General features: G+C 39.0%; 1 protein-coding gene across 1 annotated transcript in view; it reads right to left on the reverse strand.

Moving 5' to 3' along the window:
* Positions 1–9976: 9976 nt before the first annotated feature.
* Positions 9977–15293, reverse strand: part of mcm9 (minichromosome maintenance 9 homologous recombination repair factor) — a 57123-nt gene continuing 51806 nt past the window's right edge. Inside the window, exon 13 of the mRNA XM_072555900.1 lies at positions 9977–12572. Within this exon, the coding sequence (XP_072412001.1) occupies positions 11060–12572 (1513 nt within the window). The 3' untranslated portion in view covers positions 9977–11059. The remainder of the gene's footprint in view (positions 12573–15293) is intronic.

Consider the following 15293-nt stretch of genomic DNA (forward strand, 5'->3'; position numbering starts at 1 on the left):
GCACATTCTGTGAAGTCATTGAATCCAGAGTGCAGGATTTGCGTCCTCATCTTTCTTTCTTTGTCTGGTTCAAACTTCATCATAAGATGTTGGGAGTCATAGGAGTGATGTAAGTTGTCAACTTTCTAAACAATCAGTAACAAGCTGCTGGCCATTACTTATTGTCCTTGTTTCAATATTTCAATTGAAAATTCAGCCAAATTTACATGTATCCATTGTCCTCCCTGGAAATTTGACCATTTGAGTGATGACAAATGATCTGTGGAGTTAGCTTCAGAAGGACACTAATATTTGTTCAATGGTCCTCCCACTAATATGAGAGAATGCAGTGGTAGTATTGCTGTTGAAATTACTCTGGTGTTCTGGACTGTGTATCAGTAACACATAAGTTTTAAATGCAATACATAAGTGCAGTGATGACAACTGTTTTGTACACTCTATTCTAAACACTGGTAATCTTCAAACTGTTCTGAAGCCTATCTTGAAGCTGCACTGTTAGGTTGGGAAAGACTGCCTCAAAAGATCACAGGCTAAGGTGGGGACTAATTTAAGTCTAGTTAAAGTCTGGTGATGGCAGATTCAAGGCATGCTACTTTTGCTGAATCGCAAAACGTATTTGACCAAGATCACCAGGTAGACAGACCTGATAGCATCAATTAGTTGTTGCACATTAAGAGAGTTCACACTGAAGCTCTGAGAAGCCAGGAGGTGATGGCCTAATGGTATTGTCACTCAATTGCTCATCTAGATCACCCAGTAGTATCGCAGGGATCTGGATTCAAATCCCACTATGGCAGATGGTGAAATTCAATAAGAATCTGGAATTGTCCTTTGCCAGGAAAAAAATCATTTGGTTCATTAATGTCCATTAGGAAAGAACACTGCCATCTTTATCTGGTCTGGCCTACATGTGACTCCAGTCCCACAGCAAAATGGCTGACTCTTAACTGCCCTATAAACAATTAGGGATGGGCAATGAATGCTGGCCTAGCCAGTAGTGCCCTTATCTCATGAATAAATATATAAAAACAAGTTAAATTACCATTAGCTTCTCAAAGCCTGAAGGCCAGCTACCAAAGCGCCAGGGTGCAAATATTGGCTGTCATTGGTTTGGGCAACTTTCTGCCTGGGGAACAGAGGTGCAAATGTTTGTGATCCCACCACAAGTTCAGATAATATAACATTGGACCAACTCTAACTCTGACTTATAGATGTTGAGGATAGCATTGGAATGCACATGCCTATACCATTCACCTCAGATTCTTCACTCCAGTGCTACCATACATATGTGGTTTGTTTGTGCGTGTGTGTGTGTGTGTGTGGTACCCATCCAATATCTTTCAGAGCAACATCCTAGAAATGAAAGTGCATTGGCTTGAGAAGTTACAGTCTGATTCTGGGAATACCACAACATCATAGAATCATAGAATCCCTACAGTATGGAAGCAGGATATTTGGCCCAACAAGTCCACACCAACCTTCTGAAGAGTAACCAACCCAGACCCATTCCCCTGCCCTATTACTCTACATTTCCCCCTGACTAATGCACCGAGCCTGAACACTGTGGGAAATTTAGCATGGCCAATCCACTCAACCTGCACATCTTTTTAGACTGTGGGAGGAAACCCACGCAGACACAGGGAGAATGTGCAAACTCCATACAGTCACCCGAGGCTGGAATCGAACCAATACCTTCATCATTTGTCCTGAACAGCACCCAATAATTTCTTTGAATCAGAGAAACCAGGAATGTGGTTATAAAAAGCATTGAAAAGGCATACATGAGTCTTAATGGATAGTCTTTTCCCAACTTACATTCATGATGTCAAACAGGCCTTTCACTTGTAACTGGTACAAAGGATCAAGTGGGTGATTTGGGCTGTGGGATGCAGGAATTTAAAATTTCCACAAAGAGCAGGCCTGAAGTGGAGAACAATGGAGATAATATTTTCCACAGCTACACCAACAGTTCATTTTTATATTTGGCATATATGTTGACCCCCATTTTTGGAGTGGTTTACTGAGGCTTCCAAAGTTGACTTAAGTGCTGACGTCTATGGTAGTTTATGGTCATAACCTTCTCATGTGTTTTCCTACCTTCAGCTCCCTTAATTGACTTATCATGCACAGTCAGGAACCAGCTTCAAATGCAAAGATCCCCTCCTTATTTTGACCACAATCTTTTATCTTATCCCAGCCTGCCTTAGAATAATTAAAGTCTTATATTAATTAAAGCACTTACTTTTGCAAACTTCTATTGCAATACTATAGTACCTACAAATCTAAACTTTGAGTTCTTTCCCACTAATCTTTGGTCTTTAATTACACCCAAATTTTGTAACAAAAAGGGTCTATAATTATCGCCAATATTTAACTCCTTCCAAACTCCCTTGGAGTCAAAAAACACATTCCTTTCTAGTGGAGATTAAATGGGAATTGGAAACGTTTTCAAACAGAAATGAGCTTAAAAAATCCTGATGCCCTCCCATGATGGGTTTCTGTTCATTTAATAAATGGAAGATTGCAAGCTGGGATTTTATAATGTGCTTCCAATGGGCATTGGAAATTTTAACTCCTGATTGGAAATTAATACGCATCAGCAGACTTGCCTTGTTATTCAGCCTTGGCTGTCATCAGTGTTTTGGCTGGAGGATATTCCAGTTATATAACGCCTTCTATAGCTTCAGCTTATTCCAGTGAGCATAGCTCATAACAGTGCATAATATCCCCCTCCCTATAGATGCCAAGGAATGTGGGACAAAAGGTAAATCATTTGGTGAGTTGGTCCTCCCACTCATTTATGAAACCTTAGCAATTAAATACTGGACAAGAAGGTCCATTGGATATTTAATCTACTTCCAATTCTTAAGACTCTTAATTTGTCAATTAATATTTTTGTGATACTTCCTTAGATTACTTTTGACTAGTTTCTGAACACATACAGATAGCAAGCTATTCTAGATCTGGTATTGTGCAATGAGACACAATTAATTAACTTTATCAGCATGAAGATGTCCCTATTTTACTGCAATGAAAATAGGACTGAATTTGAGGAAGGGAGGAGCAGCTCCAGAACTAGTATTTCAAATTTAGAAAAGAAAACTTAGGAGGGTATGGACATAAACTGAACTGGTAAAGTGAATTGGCAAAATAGATTAAGCGATAAGTCAATAGAGATGAAGGATCCTAGAGATCTTAGCCCCAGAGTGATGTGGACTCTGGTGACATTTGTGGCAGAATTGGGTGAGAAATCCAGCAAAAGCTATCTCTACATTAAGAGCATCTCACTGCATTTCTTATACATTTGCCAAGTGGCAAGGCATGTTTCTCTCTAGGCAGTGGCAACTACCAATTAAGGGGAATTACTGCTTGTTAAATGCCTTATTAAGGGCACAACTCTTTAATATTCAATTTCTTAACTTAAGGAATGAGCTGAACTGGCTAGACATCAAAATTACTTGACATGAACATCAGAGTAGGTAGAAGATTAATTTGGCTCATCACTTCCTCCAAAAGGACTCCAAGCACCAATAGCTCAGGACACGTTTTATGGACCCTAGTCACACATAACCCATTCTCTAGTATGGTGATGAAATGTCTGAAAATGAACCTTCCAGCTCAGCGAGCAAACCTATATCCAGAACCTCAACCTGAGCTACAAATCTTCTCAAAATTTGCTACGACGTTTAATCAACTTACAAAACAAGAATCACAAGATCGACTGTTAATGTTATTGTGCCCTCTAATAATGGACACAATATCTTCACAACTCCTTTTCACAAACAATTCAGAGGCAGGCTTGTATTTTTTAAAAGCTTTTTGTGGATTCAAGTCTGATTTCTACACTATGTGTGGCACATTATTAATTGCTTTCAGATTTAGCAATTAATAAACACACTGTTCCTGTTAATTCAAGAAAGTTTGTTCAGACTTACACTTTTTAAAACATATAAGACCATAAGATCTTAAGACATAGGAGTTGAAGCAAGGCTATTTGGTCCATCAAGTCCACTCCACCATTTAATCATGGCTGATGGGTGTTTCAATTCCACTTACCCACACTCCCCTCGTAGCCCTTAATTGTTCTTGTGTGTGGGAATAAAGGTGTTGAAAAAGGAAAGGATCCTTTCCAAAGTAAAATAATGTTGTGACCAACCAAAGTTAAAAAGTAGGGGAGCCAGTTAATCCCTCCTCACCTCTGGTGCTTAATGATTTGGGATATTCTGTCTGGAACCACAACATATTCGGGAATCTCACCTGAGGTCTGACTATAACACTATTGAGATAACTGATACTTTGGTTCTAGCTGTCCAAAATTCCTTAGATTCAATGGATTGGAAGGTAGCAAATGTAACTCCTTTACTCAAAATGGCAGAGAGCAAGCAGGAAACTACAGGCCAGTTAGCCTAACATCTATCAGAGATAGGAAAATATTAGGAGCCATTATTAAAGGTGTAATGGTGATACAGTTGAAAAATACAAGGTAATCAGGCAGGGTTTTGAGCAAAGGAAATCATATTTACTAATTTATTTCTTTGAAGATGCAATATGTGGATAAAGAGAAATCAGTAAATATGCTATGCTTATATTTCCAGATGGCATTTGCTTGGGTGCCACATCAAAGGCTATAATGGATAATAAAGGCTCATGACATAGTGGGTAACATATTGGCATGAATAAAAGATTAGCAGAAAGTGAGGACTACAGATGCCGGAGACCAGAGTTGAAAGTGTAGTGCTGGAAAGACACAGCAGGTCAGGCAGCTTCCTAGGAGCACGAGAATCGACATTTCGGGCATAAGCCCCTTCATCATTCCTGAGGAAGATTCTCCTGCTCCTTGGGTGAATAGAAAATTGGCTATCTAACAAAAAAACCAGAGTAGGCATTATTAGATCATTTTCTAATTGGCAAGATTCAATGAGTGACTTACTATAGGGATTAGTGCTGGAGTCTTAATTTATAACAATTTACTAAAATGACTGAGATGAAGGGACCAAAGGTCAAGTCTGATGGCACAAAGGTAAGTAGAAAAGTAACTTCTAAAGACAACATCAGCAGCTACTAATGGGTATTGGTAGGTTGTGAGAGTATGCAAGATGTGGATAAAGGAGATTAATGTGGGTAAATGTCAAATGGTTCATGTTAGCAAGCAAGAATAGAAAAGAAGGTCATCTAAATAGTGAGAGATTGCAGAACTCATGAGACTCTAGGGAAGCAATTAATAAAGAAATGTATTAGGCTATGCTTCAGTGATACAGGGCAATGGGTCATAGGGCCAAATGGCCCAATCCTATTCCTTAACTTCTATGTTTGTACATATGTATGTTCATAAGCTGAGGTGGTGAGAAGATGGGAAGCATCTCTCCAGGGTTAATTCACCCAATTACTTACTCTTCTTGCCACTTTCCAGGAGGGAAATGTGTAGTTAAGGTTGCAAATTCATATTGAGCAAGGTCTCACACCCAGAAATTAGATAAGTGACCAGATAATTTATTTTAATTATGGAAGTTAAGGAATATTTATCAAGACATAAGGAAAACTTCCTGCTCTTCTAAGATAATGCAATAGCATCTTTTATGTTCACTCAAGGGGAAAATAGGACCTTAATTTAATGTCTCTTCTAAAAGAAGACACCTCTGACAGTGCAGCATTCAGTCGTATCCAGTACTCAAGTGTCAATCTAGCTCACATGTTCAAATCTCTGCAAAGAAGCTTGAATATTAAAATTTTCTATGCTGAATATGTATGGCACATATTTTGTGTTTACACTAAATTACCTGCGCCACCCATTTTGATTTGAATCTGAAACCTTTCCCAATCATCTATAAATTTAATAGCTTCTGACCAAATTACAGATCTTTCTTATTTAGCTATCTTTAATTTGATTTAATATCAAACAGTGCATTTAGTTTTATAAATCCAACTTGTTCTGAAAGAAACCTCCTTGTTCAGAACTATGAAACAGGTAGTTCATAATTATAATTCCCTTGTATTTTGCATTTTTAACTGTTGAATTTAAATTTGTACTCAGCAAAAGAATCTAAGTTACAAAACCTTTGTTGTTTTTGCAATATTATATGAGATGTACTTTAGTTCCATTAACCAGCAGTTTACATATAAAACTGTGAATCTCTGCTACAGACCTAGCAATTCCCAGTTTACCTTGACTATGCAACCTTACATCTTGCTTCCTGTAAAGACTGTATTCCATTCTCTCAGTTTCTCAGTCTCCATCGCATCTGTTCTGTTAATACCAGCTTCTACAAGGAGTCCTCCTAAACCGCTTTCATCCTCAACTGAGAATTCCTTAGCACCATGGCAACAGGGTCCTCAGCTGGATCTGACCCATCTGGCGCATTTAGTCCTCACCCCTTTTCTTCCCTCCTGCAACAGCGATAGGTACCCACTGGCCCTTGGTTACCACCCCATATAAAAATGGATCATTAGCTGCCATTTCTGCCACCACCAGTGGGATAACACTGCTAGATACATATTCCACCCCCTTGCCAACCTTCTGCAGGGGCCGTTCCCTCTGGGACACCCTGGTGCACTTCTCCTCCACTCCCAGCACCTCCCCTCACCCTCATGGCACCTTACCATGCACTTATAAAAGGTCAAAAATCATATGACATCAGGTTATAGTCCAACAGGCTTATTTGAAAACAATAGCTTTCGGAGCACTGCTGCTTCATCAGGTACTTGCACTAGCTCAGAAAGCTAGTGTTTTCATATAAACCCATTGGCTGTAACCTGGTGTTGTGTGATTTCTGATCTTGTCCAACCCAGTCCAACACCAGCACCTCCACATCTTGCAGAAGGTGTAAGACCTGTCCTTTTACTTTTTCTCTCCTCACTATCCAAGGCACCAGACACACTTAGCAGGAGGGACAATACTTTATCTGCAATTTACTCAATTGAATCTACTGTATTTGCTCCTCACATTGTGGTCTCCTCTACACTGGGAGACTGGCTGACTGCTTTGTCGAACACCTATTTTCTGACAACAAAAAATTACCGAGTTTCCTGTTGCCTGCCACTTCAACATACCACTGTGTTCTCTGACTAACATCAGTCTTGGACTTCCGGCAATGCTTCAGCGAAGCTCAGCATAAGCTGAAAGAACAGCATCTCATTTTTCACTTGGGAACCCTACAACCTTCAGGACTCACCAGCAAGTTTAATAATTTTAGAGCTTAAGGACCTTCTCCAATATCTTTACCCCAGCTCCCACATACCAGGCCTTGTTAGCACATGGGCTGCTTCCACAACCATCCCATTGCCAGCTGCTAATAGTCCCAATCAACAGCTATTGATTTCCCCCAAACTAACATTTACCCATTCCAGTCTGTCCAACTGTTGTTCTCTCTGTCTGGGTTCTATGTCCACCTATTGTTTACTCCTCCACCTCCTCCTCCTCCTCACCCCCTGTCCCATCTTCAGCATAAATACCAACCTTTTCCTTGCAATAATCACTTCTGAAGAAAGGTCACTGGACCTGAAATTTTAACTCTGCTTTCTCTCCACAAATGCTGCCAGACCTGCTGAGATTTCGCAGCAATATCTGTTTTTGTTTGTGATTACCTATTCTTCAAAAATGTACTTAGTAGACTGGATCATGTAATGAAAATTAATGACTTTTCTTCAGGAACTTAGAGTACTTTAAATTACCATCTGCACTGATCAACTATAATATGATTTAGCCAAGATTTCCCGATCAAAGACAATACTCGGCACATTGCCTTCGGCTGTGAAGTTTTCTCCAAATCGACAATACTACTCATTTTCAGCCAAGACTCAAGCAGAAATGAATGAATGAAGCCTTTCACACCGATGAAACTTAATGATAGGGTCCTGGGGAATGTTGTCAAACAAAGAGACCTTGGGGTACAGTTTCACAATTCTTTGAAGGTGGAGTCACAGGCAGACATACTAGTATAGATGACATTTGGTACACTTGCCTTTCTTGGTCAGTGCATTGAGTATAGGTGTTCGGAGGTGATGTTGCAGCTGTATATGCCATTGGTGCGGCAACATTTGGAATATTGTGTTCATTCTGGTCTCCTTGCTGTAGGGGAGATGTTGTTAAACTTGAAAGGGTGCAAAAAAGATTTACAAGGATGTTACTGGGTTTGGAGGGTTTGAATTAAAGGGAGGGGCTGAATAGGCTGGGGCTATTTTTCCTGGAGCATCAGATGTTGAGGGGTGATCTTATAGAAGTTGATAAAATCATGTTGCGGTGGATGGGGTGAATTTTTCCTAGGGTCGGGGAGTTCAAAACTAGAGGACATAGGTTTAAGGAAAGAGAGGAAAGATTTAAACAGGACCTAAGGGCCAATGTTTTCATACAGAGGGTGGTGTGTGTGTATGGAATGAGCTGGCAGAGGTGGTGGTGGAGGCTGACACAATTACAACATTTAAAAGGCATCTGGCTAGTAATTGTTTAGAGGGATATGGGCAAAATGCTGGCAAATGGGCACTAGATTAATTTAGTTAGCATTGACAAGTTGGACTGAAGGATCTGTTTCTATGCTGTACAACTTTATGAATGGTGTATGTAGCTGGGTCACATGAAAGAGTACATGGTCTGCTTATGACAGTAGCTGCTACACTCAAAGCTTTTGAAAGGTCTTGAATCTTAATAAATGATGATGGGTGAATAAATGGGTGAGCTCAGTGGGCCATTGCATCAGGTCAGGGGAGATAAACAGGGAGCTGGGAGATGCTACTTGAGAGGGTGTTGGTTGTGGTGCTCAGTTGAGTTACTTTGGATGATTAGTGAGCTAGAACAGTGATTGAACTGTGTAACATTTCCAGATTAAGTACTAAATGAGACCCACATTTCTGGCCCCAAGTCTCTAACCCTGAAGTTAATTACAGTCACTACTACAGAGGATCCAGAGCAGCAGAAATGTATGCCAAGGCTTCTGTGGAGTCCTTACAAACACTATCACTGTATATCCCAGCTCTAGCAATCTGTCAGAAACTAGGCATAGATAGTTTGGTAATATTGGTAGCAGTACAGCTTAATCCACTTTTTGCTCTCAAAAAGGGATTTAAAGGAAATGAAAATATGCTATAGATATATAAATCATCTTTTACTCAAATGAGAATGTTTATAATTACTATCCAACCAAATTAGATGACTTAATCCTGCAATTACTTTTTTACATTTGCTGAATTGCCACCGAATATTTGTAGGTTGTCATTTTTTAAAGCCAGGATTTGCTAGATTTAGAACAATGTAGGTTAGATTATTCTAGGTATTTTGTTAATTCTGGAGTGACTTGTTAATTCTGGAGTAAAAGAAGTATTAAAGTTAGCTTGTTTTAGCAGTTCCAACCACACATTATTAATGCCCCATAATATTTACTGGCCACGTGAGCAACAAAATATAAATCTATAATCAATTTGGGGATTCAATTTCAGGAGCTTATTATTTAGCATTGCCCAGTATAGTATTGATGTAATTCAATAAAGTTGAAAGTTCTGATGAAAAGGACTCGAATTTGTCAACTCAATCAAAATGCACATGACCAGCAATCTTGCAGTTAATTGTTGGGAAGCATGTTTTTTTAAAAGAGTTTTCATAAAAGCTGCTGAGATGCAACCAAAAATATCTCCATTGGATTTTCATTTACAACCATTTTTATCAGTAACATCTTGTTTTGTTCCTTTATTTGGTTAAAGTATATGCTTATTAACTTTGTGAGGAAACAGCTGAGAGAAGGTGGCAAGTGTCCAACATTTTGACAATATTTGAAGGCGAAAATACAACTGATGCTGAATCATCGGAGTTTGTTAATGTTTCTTAACCACAACAACTTAGCAGGTTAACAATTAAGTAATTGCTCCATCAAAACAGTTCCTTAGTTAATGTTACCGATGCAACAAACTTTATTCTTGAGCAGCTGGTTACAAAATTACTTGTACTCACGTTTTAACCATTTGGGTTGTTTTTGGAAAACATATGTGATGATTATGTTTTACTTATCCAAAGAAATGTATTTATTCATTATAAACAAGAGTACAAATTGACTTGTTTTAAACATTGCACTGAGTAATTATTTCAGTAAATGAATAATGCTATATTCTGGTGATAATATGACAACAACACAAATATATTCTGGAATAAATCCTGAAACAAACAACAGTAAAAATAAATACAACAGCATATTTCCTTTGGCAAAAGATGTACAGTTTTGCATTGAAACCTTAACTCTGTTTTACCCCCCACAGATGTTGGCTGGCCTGTTGAGTATTTAGATTATTTTCAGCTTTTATTTCAGATTTGTGGGGTTTTGTTTATGGAATGACAGTGTATATCTGCAATGAATTGGGTAATTTACCAGAAATTCTCCGGAGGAAAGAGATGCTATGACAGTTCCTCAGAGGTAATTACATATAGCTTATTCTTAGATCAATCAAACAAAATCAGCTAATTATATATTACTGTGAGAATGCAATATGACAAAGTGCACCACTTCAGCCTGTAATCATGTGTTCTTTTAATAGATATTTTTGGTTTCTTTACCATCACCAAGTACCAAAAAGGGCTATTTATTTCATTTAAAACTCTTAAGCATAAAATGTACATAGTTACAAAAAATATAACTAAATGCAGATGACTGACTTGTTACCAAAATAAAGTTTGAGGTAAAAAAGATCTCAATTGTAACATCATATTTGCAACTTTTTCTGGTGCAGTTAATATTCAACCACAATCATGGAGTCTCAGACGGATTGTATCAACTAAGCTCATTTCCGTTGCCTCTTTGAAAATTTCACAATAGAATTCATGGCTTTACACATCGAAAGCACATGAGGAAAATAACAGAACATTCATAAAATGTGCCCGTGACTCAACAGTCCGCTAGTAATATTCAATAGATTGGTCTAACGTAAGATTTAACTCAGTGAAATAACTCAGTGAATTAACTCATTTTCTTGTCTTTTTTTAAAAAACCCGTAATTCTGAAGGCCAGACTTTTTCACCTTATGATCAACCTATGTATACACTTGTAAGGAGGAACCATTGAAGTACATCTCTGAAAAATATCAATTATGTTCTGCGTTTTTTCTTTGCTTCTTCATCCCAATCATAGTCCAGAACACTATCATCTTCCAACTCATCAGCAGAAAAGAGGTATTTGCACATAACACTGGTCATAGTACCAGTTGATGTTAATCCAAAAGTCTTCCTTTTTCTAGATGATGCTGAAGAGTCAGCATCTGCCTTTTGTGTCACACTGTTCAGCTGCTCAATAGTTGCCTTCTTTTCTATGGTGTCATTTTTGGTTTTCTTCTCAGAAGGTGAACTAAAAGAGAAACTTGCAAGTTTTGCTAACGTACTGGAGGCCACTTTCACCTGACTAGTTATAGCTGAACCATGGCTAGGTTGTTGGTCTGTGTGAGGTTCTGTAGAGAGAGGACTTTTTGATTTATTCAGTGTCAAATTTTGCACCTCATCTGTGGTACTTAAAGGTTTCTGTAATTTGAGGGATGGTTGAGTTTTACTGCAGTGTACAACAGGCAGTTCTTTGGTTTTGATTTTGTGCGCAGATTTACTTTTAGTGGTACGAACATGTCCTGCTTGGGTGTTTTTTCCATCAGTTCTGGGTGGTGCTGCTTGTTCTGAAGTGTACATCAATTCAGTATTTAATGCCCCAACTTCTGCAATTTCAGATTGCAGTAAAGATTCAGAAGCAGAATTATCTCCAGTTAAATGTCTTAGCTTCTGCTTTGGTTTGAATGCAAACGTTTTCAGTTTGGTCAACAGACAGCCGGAATTCCCATTAGTTGCAGATTCTTGGGGAGTGGTTTCACTGTCCTGCACTGCATTCTTTGTTCCATATGGATGACTTGACTTATTTGGTGCAGGCTGCATTCCATGTGAAGGCTCTTGGCCTAACCCATCACTATTTGACGTACACAAGCTATCTGAATAAATGCTGGCCAGGTTAGAAAATTCACTAGTTTCACTTAAATCAGTTGAGTGACTTTTGCTAAACATTTTGCCACTTTTGTACAACATTCCACTCTGTGAAATCCGGGAAGCACGAAGCTTTTTTGATGTGTGCACTGTGACAGCAGAACAAGATGAATTTGAAGAAGCAGAAATCTTAGCATTTGTCGGTCGCTCTGAGGAGTCAGTGCAAGCTGTTTTGTCAGTCTTTGAATTTTTGGGAGCTGAACCAACAAACCTCACATGATCTGGATTGCAAGACCTGCCAGGTGATAAAATCACATCTGGAGTGTTAACACTTGTCGCAACCCCCTCTGGATTTTTTGTTAGTGGTGAATGGACATCTAAATCAGGAAAAAGACTTTGATAAGAATTCTCTGATGGTATGTTTTGTGTGGCAGATTTATTCTGTACCACTTCATCTTTCTTTGACACCACGTCATGATTTTCACTTTGAAAATTAACAAACCAGGTCAGACCACCATTGGATTGTTCATCTTGAATGGAACTGGGCTTCACTTCATCACTTGTTGAATCCAAAAACTGATCAATTTTGTCACTTGAGTTTGTACATCCAGGAGGTAGATGGTGCCCCTTTTCATTTTGAACACTAAGAAAACATTCATATTGTCATAAAAACATCAACAGGTACAACAAAATCAAAACTGCATTAGAATAAATTAATATGCAATCAAAACTAGGACTTCCCTCTTTAACTCGAATTTAAGTATAATTTAAAGCGTTGAGTTAAAATGATGATCTTCTCAATTGAAAAAGTAAGCCGCGGGAGAGATATAATAATGATCAAACTAGTTTTCTTGATATATTTGTTGTAATTTCCATATCAACTGCAAGTGGCTGAATTCAACGGTCCTCAAAAGAAGCCATGCAGTTAATACTATATTACTTTAAACTGATCAGTGAGCAATTTGGTAAAACAAAGCTTTCTTTTGGGGAATAATGTCATCAAAAATATTTGATCTGCATAATAAAATTTGAAGGATAATTTTAATCTACAGCAAAAGGAGAAAATGGGCATGCTCATAACTGAGCAGCAGGAAGAGGACAGCAAATCATACAGCTCCTTGGATACTATCTGACCTGCTGTGCTCTCCAAGCTTCAGATCTATTGACTCTAACTTCCAGCATCTGCAGTCCATCCTGTCTCCTAATAAGTGAGCAGCAGACTGGCCACCAGTAAAAATGAAGGGTAATCCGGTGAGGCGGTCAATCTATGACTGCCCATTTTCTCCTTTTGCTGTAGATTAAAATTATCCTTCAAATTTTATTATGCAGATCAAATATTTTTGATGACATTATTCCCCAAAAGAAAGCTTTGTTTTACCAAATTGCTCACTGACCAGTTTAAAGTAATATAGTATTAACTGCATGGCTTCTTTTGAGGACAGCATAGAAATTAGATTAGATGAGATTACTTACAGTGTGGAAACAGGCCCTTTGACCCAACAAGTCCACACCGCCCCGCCGAAGCGTACCCACCCATACCCCTACATCTACATTGACCCCTTACCTAACACTATGGGCAATTTAGCATGGCCAATTCACCTGACCTGCACATCGTTGGACTGTGGGAGGAAACCGGAGCACCCGGAGGAAACCCATGCAGACATGGGAAGAACGTGCAAACTCCACACAGTCAGTCGCCTGAGGCGGGAATTGAACCCGGGTCTCTGGCGCTGTGAGGCAGCAGTGCTAACCACTGTGCCACCATGCCGCCCACTAACTCCCCATGTAAATGCTGAAGGCCTCAATTACTGCTCAAGTTACTCAGGACATTCTCTGGTGGTGAATTGTGAAGTTATGTTCTATGTTTTTATGTATTAACATTCTATGTGCAACCCTAGTAAGAGATGAAAAATGAAAAAAGTAAAGCTAATTCAAGATATTGTTATGGTATTTTGCTCTTTGATTCTGAAGCATTTTCTATTCTGGTTACAATAGTTTTATGACGTTTTATCAGTGCTATAAGTCATAAATAAAGTTGTTAATCTCACGAGTTTAGCAGTTAACAGACCTTCCTCTGACAATGTCTGTTAGAGGGATATTGGTTAATTGTCCTTATTTTTAAATGCAAAGCTATATATCTAAATATTTGCTAAATGGATAAAGATCAAATGGATCAGTTAGATCGACATTTAGAGGCAATGGGAAATTTACAAGAGCAAGGCAGGTGTGCTGGATGGCAGTTATAGGAAGGAAGAAAAGTTGCAGATAAAGTCACAAAGATGGGTTAACTCCAGGAAAGGTAAGAGATTAGATTAGATTATTTAGAGTGGAAACAGGCCCTTTGGCCCAACAAGTCCACACCAACCCTCCAAACAGCAACCCACCCAGACCCATTCCCCTACATTTACCCCTTCACCTAACACTATGGGTAATTTAACATGGCCAATTCACCTAACCTGTACATTTTTGGACCGCGGGAGGAAACCGGAGCACCCGGAGAAAACCCACACAGACACAGGGAGAATGTGCAAACTACACACAGACAGTTGCCTGAGGTGGAAATTTAACCCCGGTCTCTGGCACTGTGGGGGAGCACTTTGGGGCCAGCGACCATAATTCTATTTGTTTTAAAATAGTGATGGAAAAGGATAGACCAGATCTAAAAGTTGAAGTTCTAAATTAGAGAAAGGCCAATTTTGATGGTATTAGGCAAGACCTTTCAAAAGCTGACTGGAGCCAGATGCTCACAGGTAAAGGGATGGCTGGAAAATGGGAAGCCTTCAGAAATGAGATGTCGAGAGTCCATAGACAGTATATTCCCGATCGGGTGAAAGGAAAGGCTGGTAGGTATAGGGAATGCTTGCTGACTAAAGAAATTGAGGTTTTGGTTAAGAAAAAGAAGGAAGCATATGTCAAGTATAGACAGGATTTTATTGAGTGAATCCTTGGAAGAGTATAAAGAAAGTAGGAGTAGACTTAAGAGGGAAATCAGGGGGGTAAAAAAGGGGACATGAGATAGCTTTGGCAAATACAGTTAAGGAGAATCCAAAAGCCTTTTACAAATACATTAAGGACAAAAGGGTAACTAGGGAAAGAATAGGGCCCCTCAAACATCAGCAAGGCGGCCTTTGTGTGGAGCCACAGGAGATGGGGGAGATACTAAACGGGTATTTTGCATCAGTGTTTACTGTGGTAAATATAGAATGTAGGGAAGTAGATGGTGACATCTTGAAAAATGTTCATATTACAGAGAAGGAAGTGCTGGATGTCTTGAAATGCATAAAGGTGGATAAATCCCCAGGACCTGATCAGGAGAGCCCTCGAACTCTGTGGGAAGTGAGGGAAGTGATTACTGGGTCCCTTG

The sequence above is a fragment of the Chiloscyllium punctatum genome, chromosome 3 (genome assembly GCF_047496795.1).
Source record: "Chiloscyllium punctatum isolate Juve2018m chromosome 3, sChiPun1.3, whole genome shotgun sequence".
Classification (NCBI taxonomy): domain Eukaryota; kingdom Metazoa; phylum Chordata; class Chondrichthyes; order Orectolobiformes; family Hemiscylliidae; genus Chiloscyllium; species Chiloscyllium punctatum.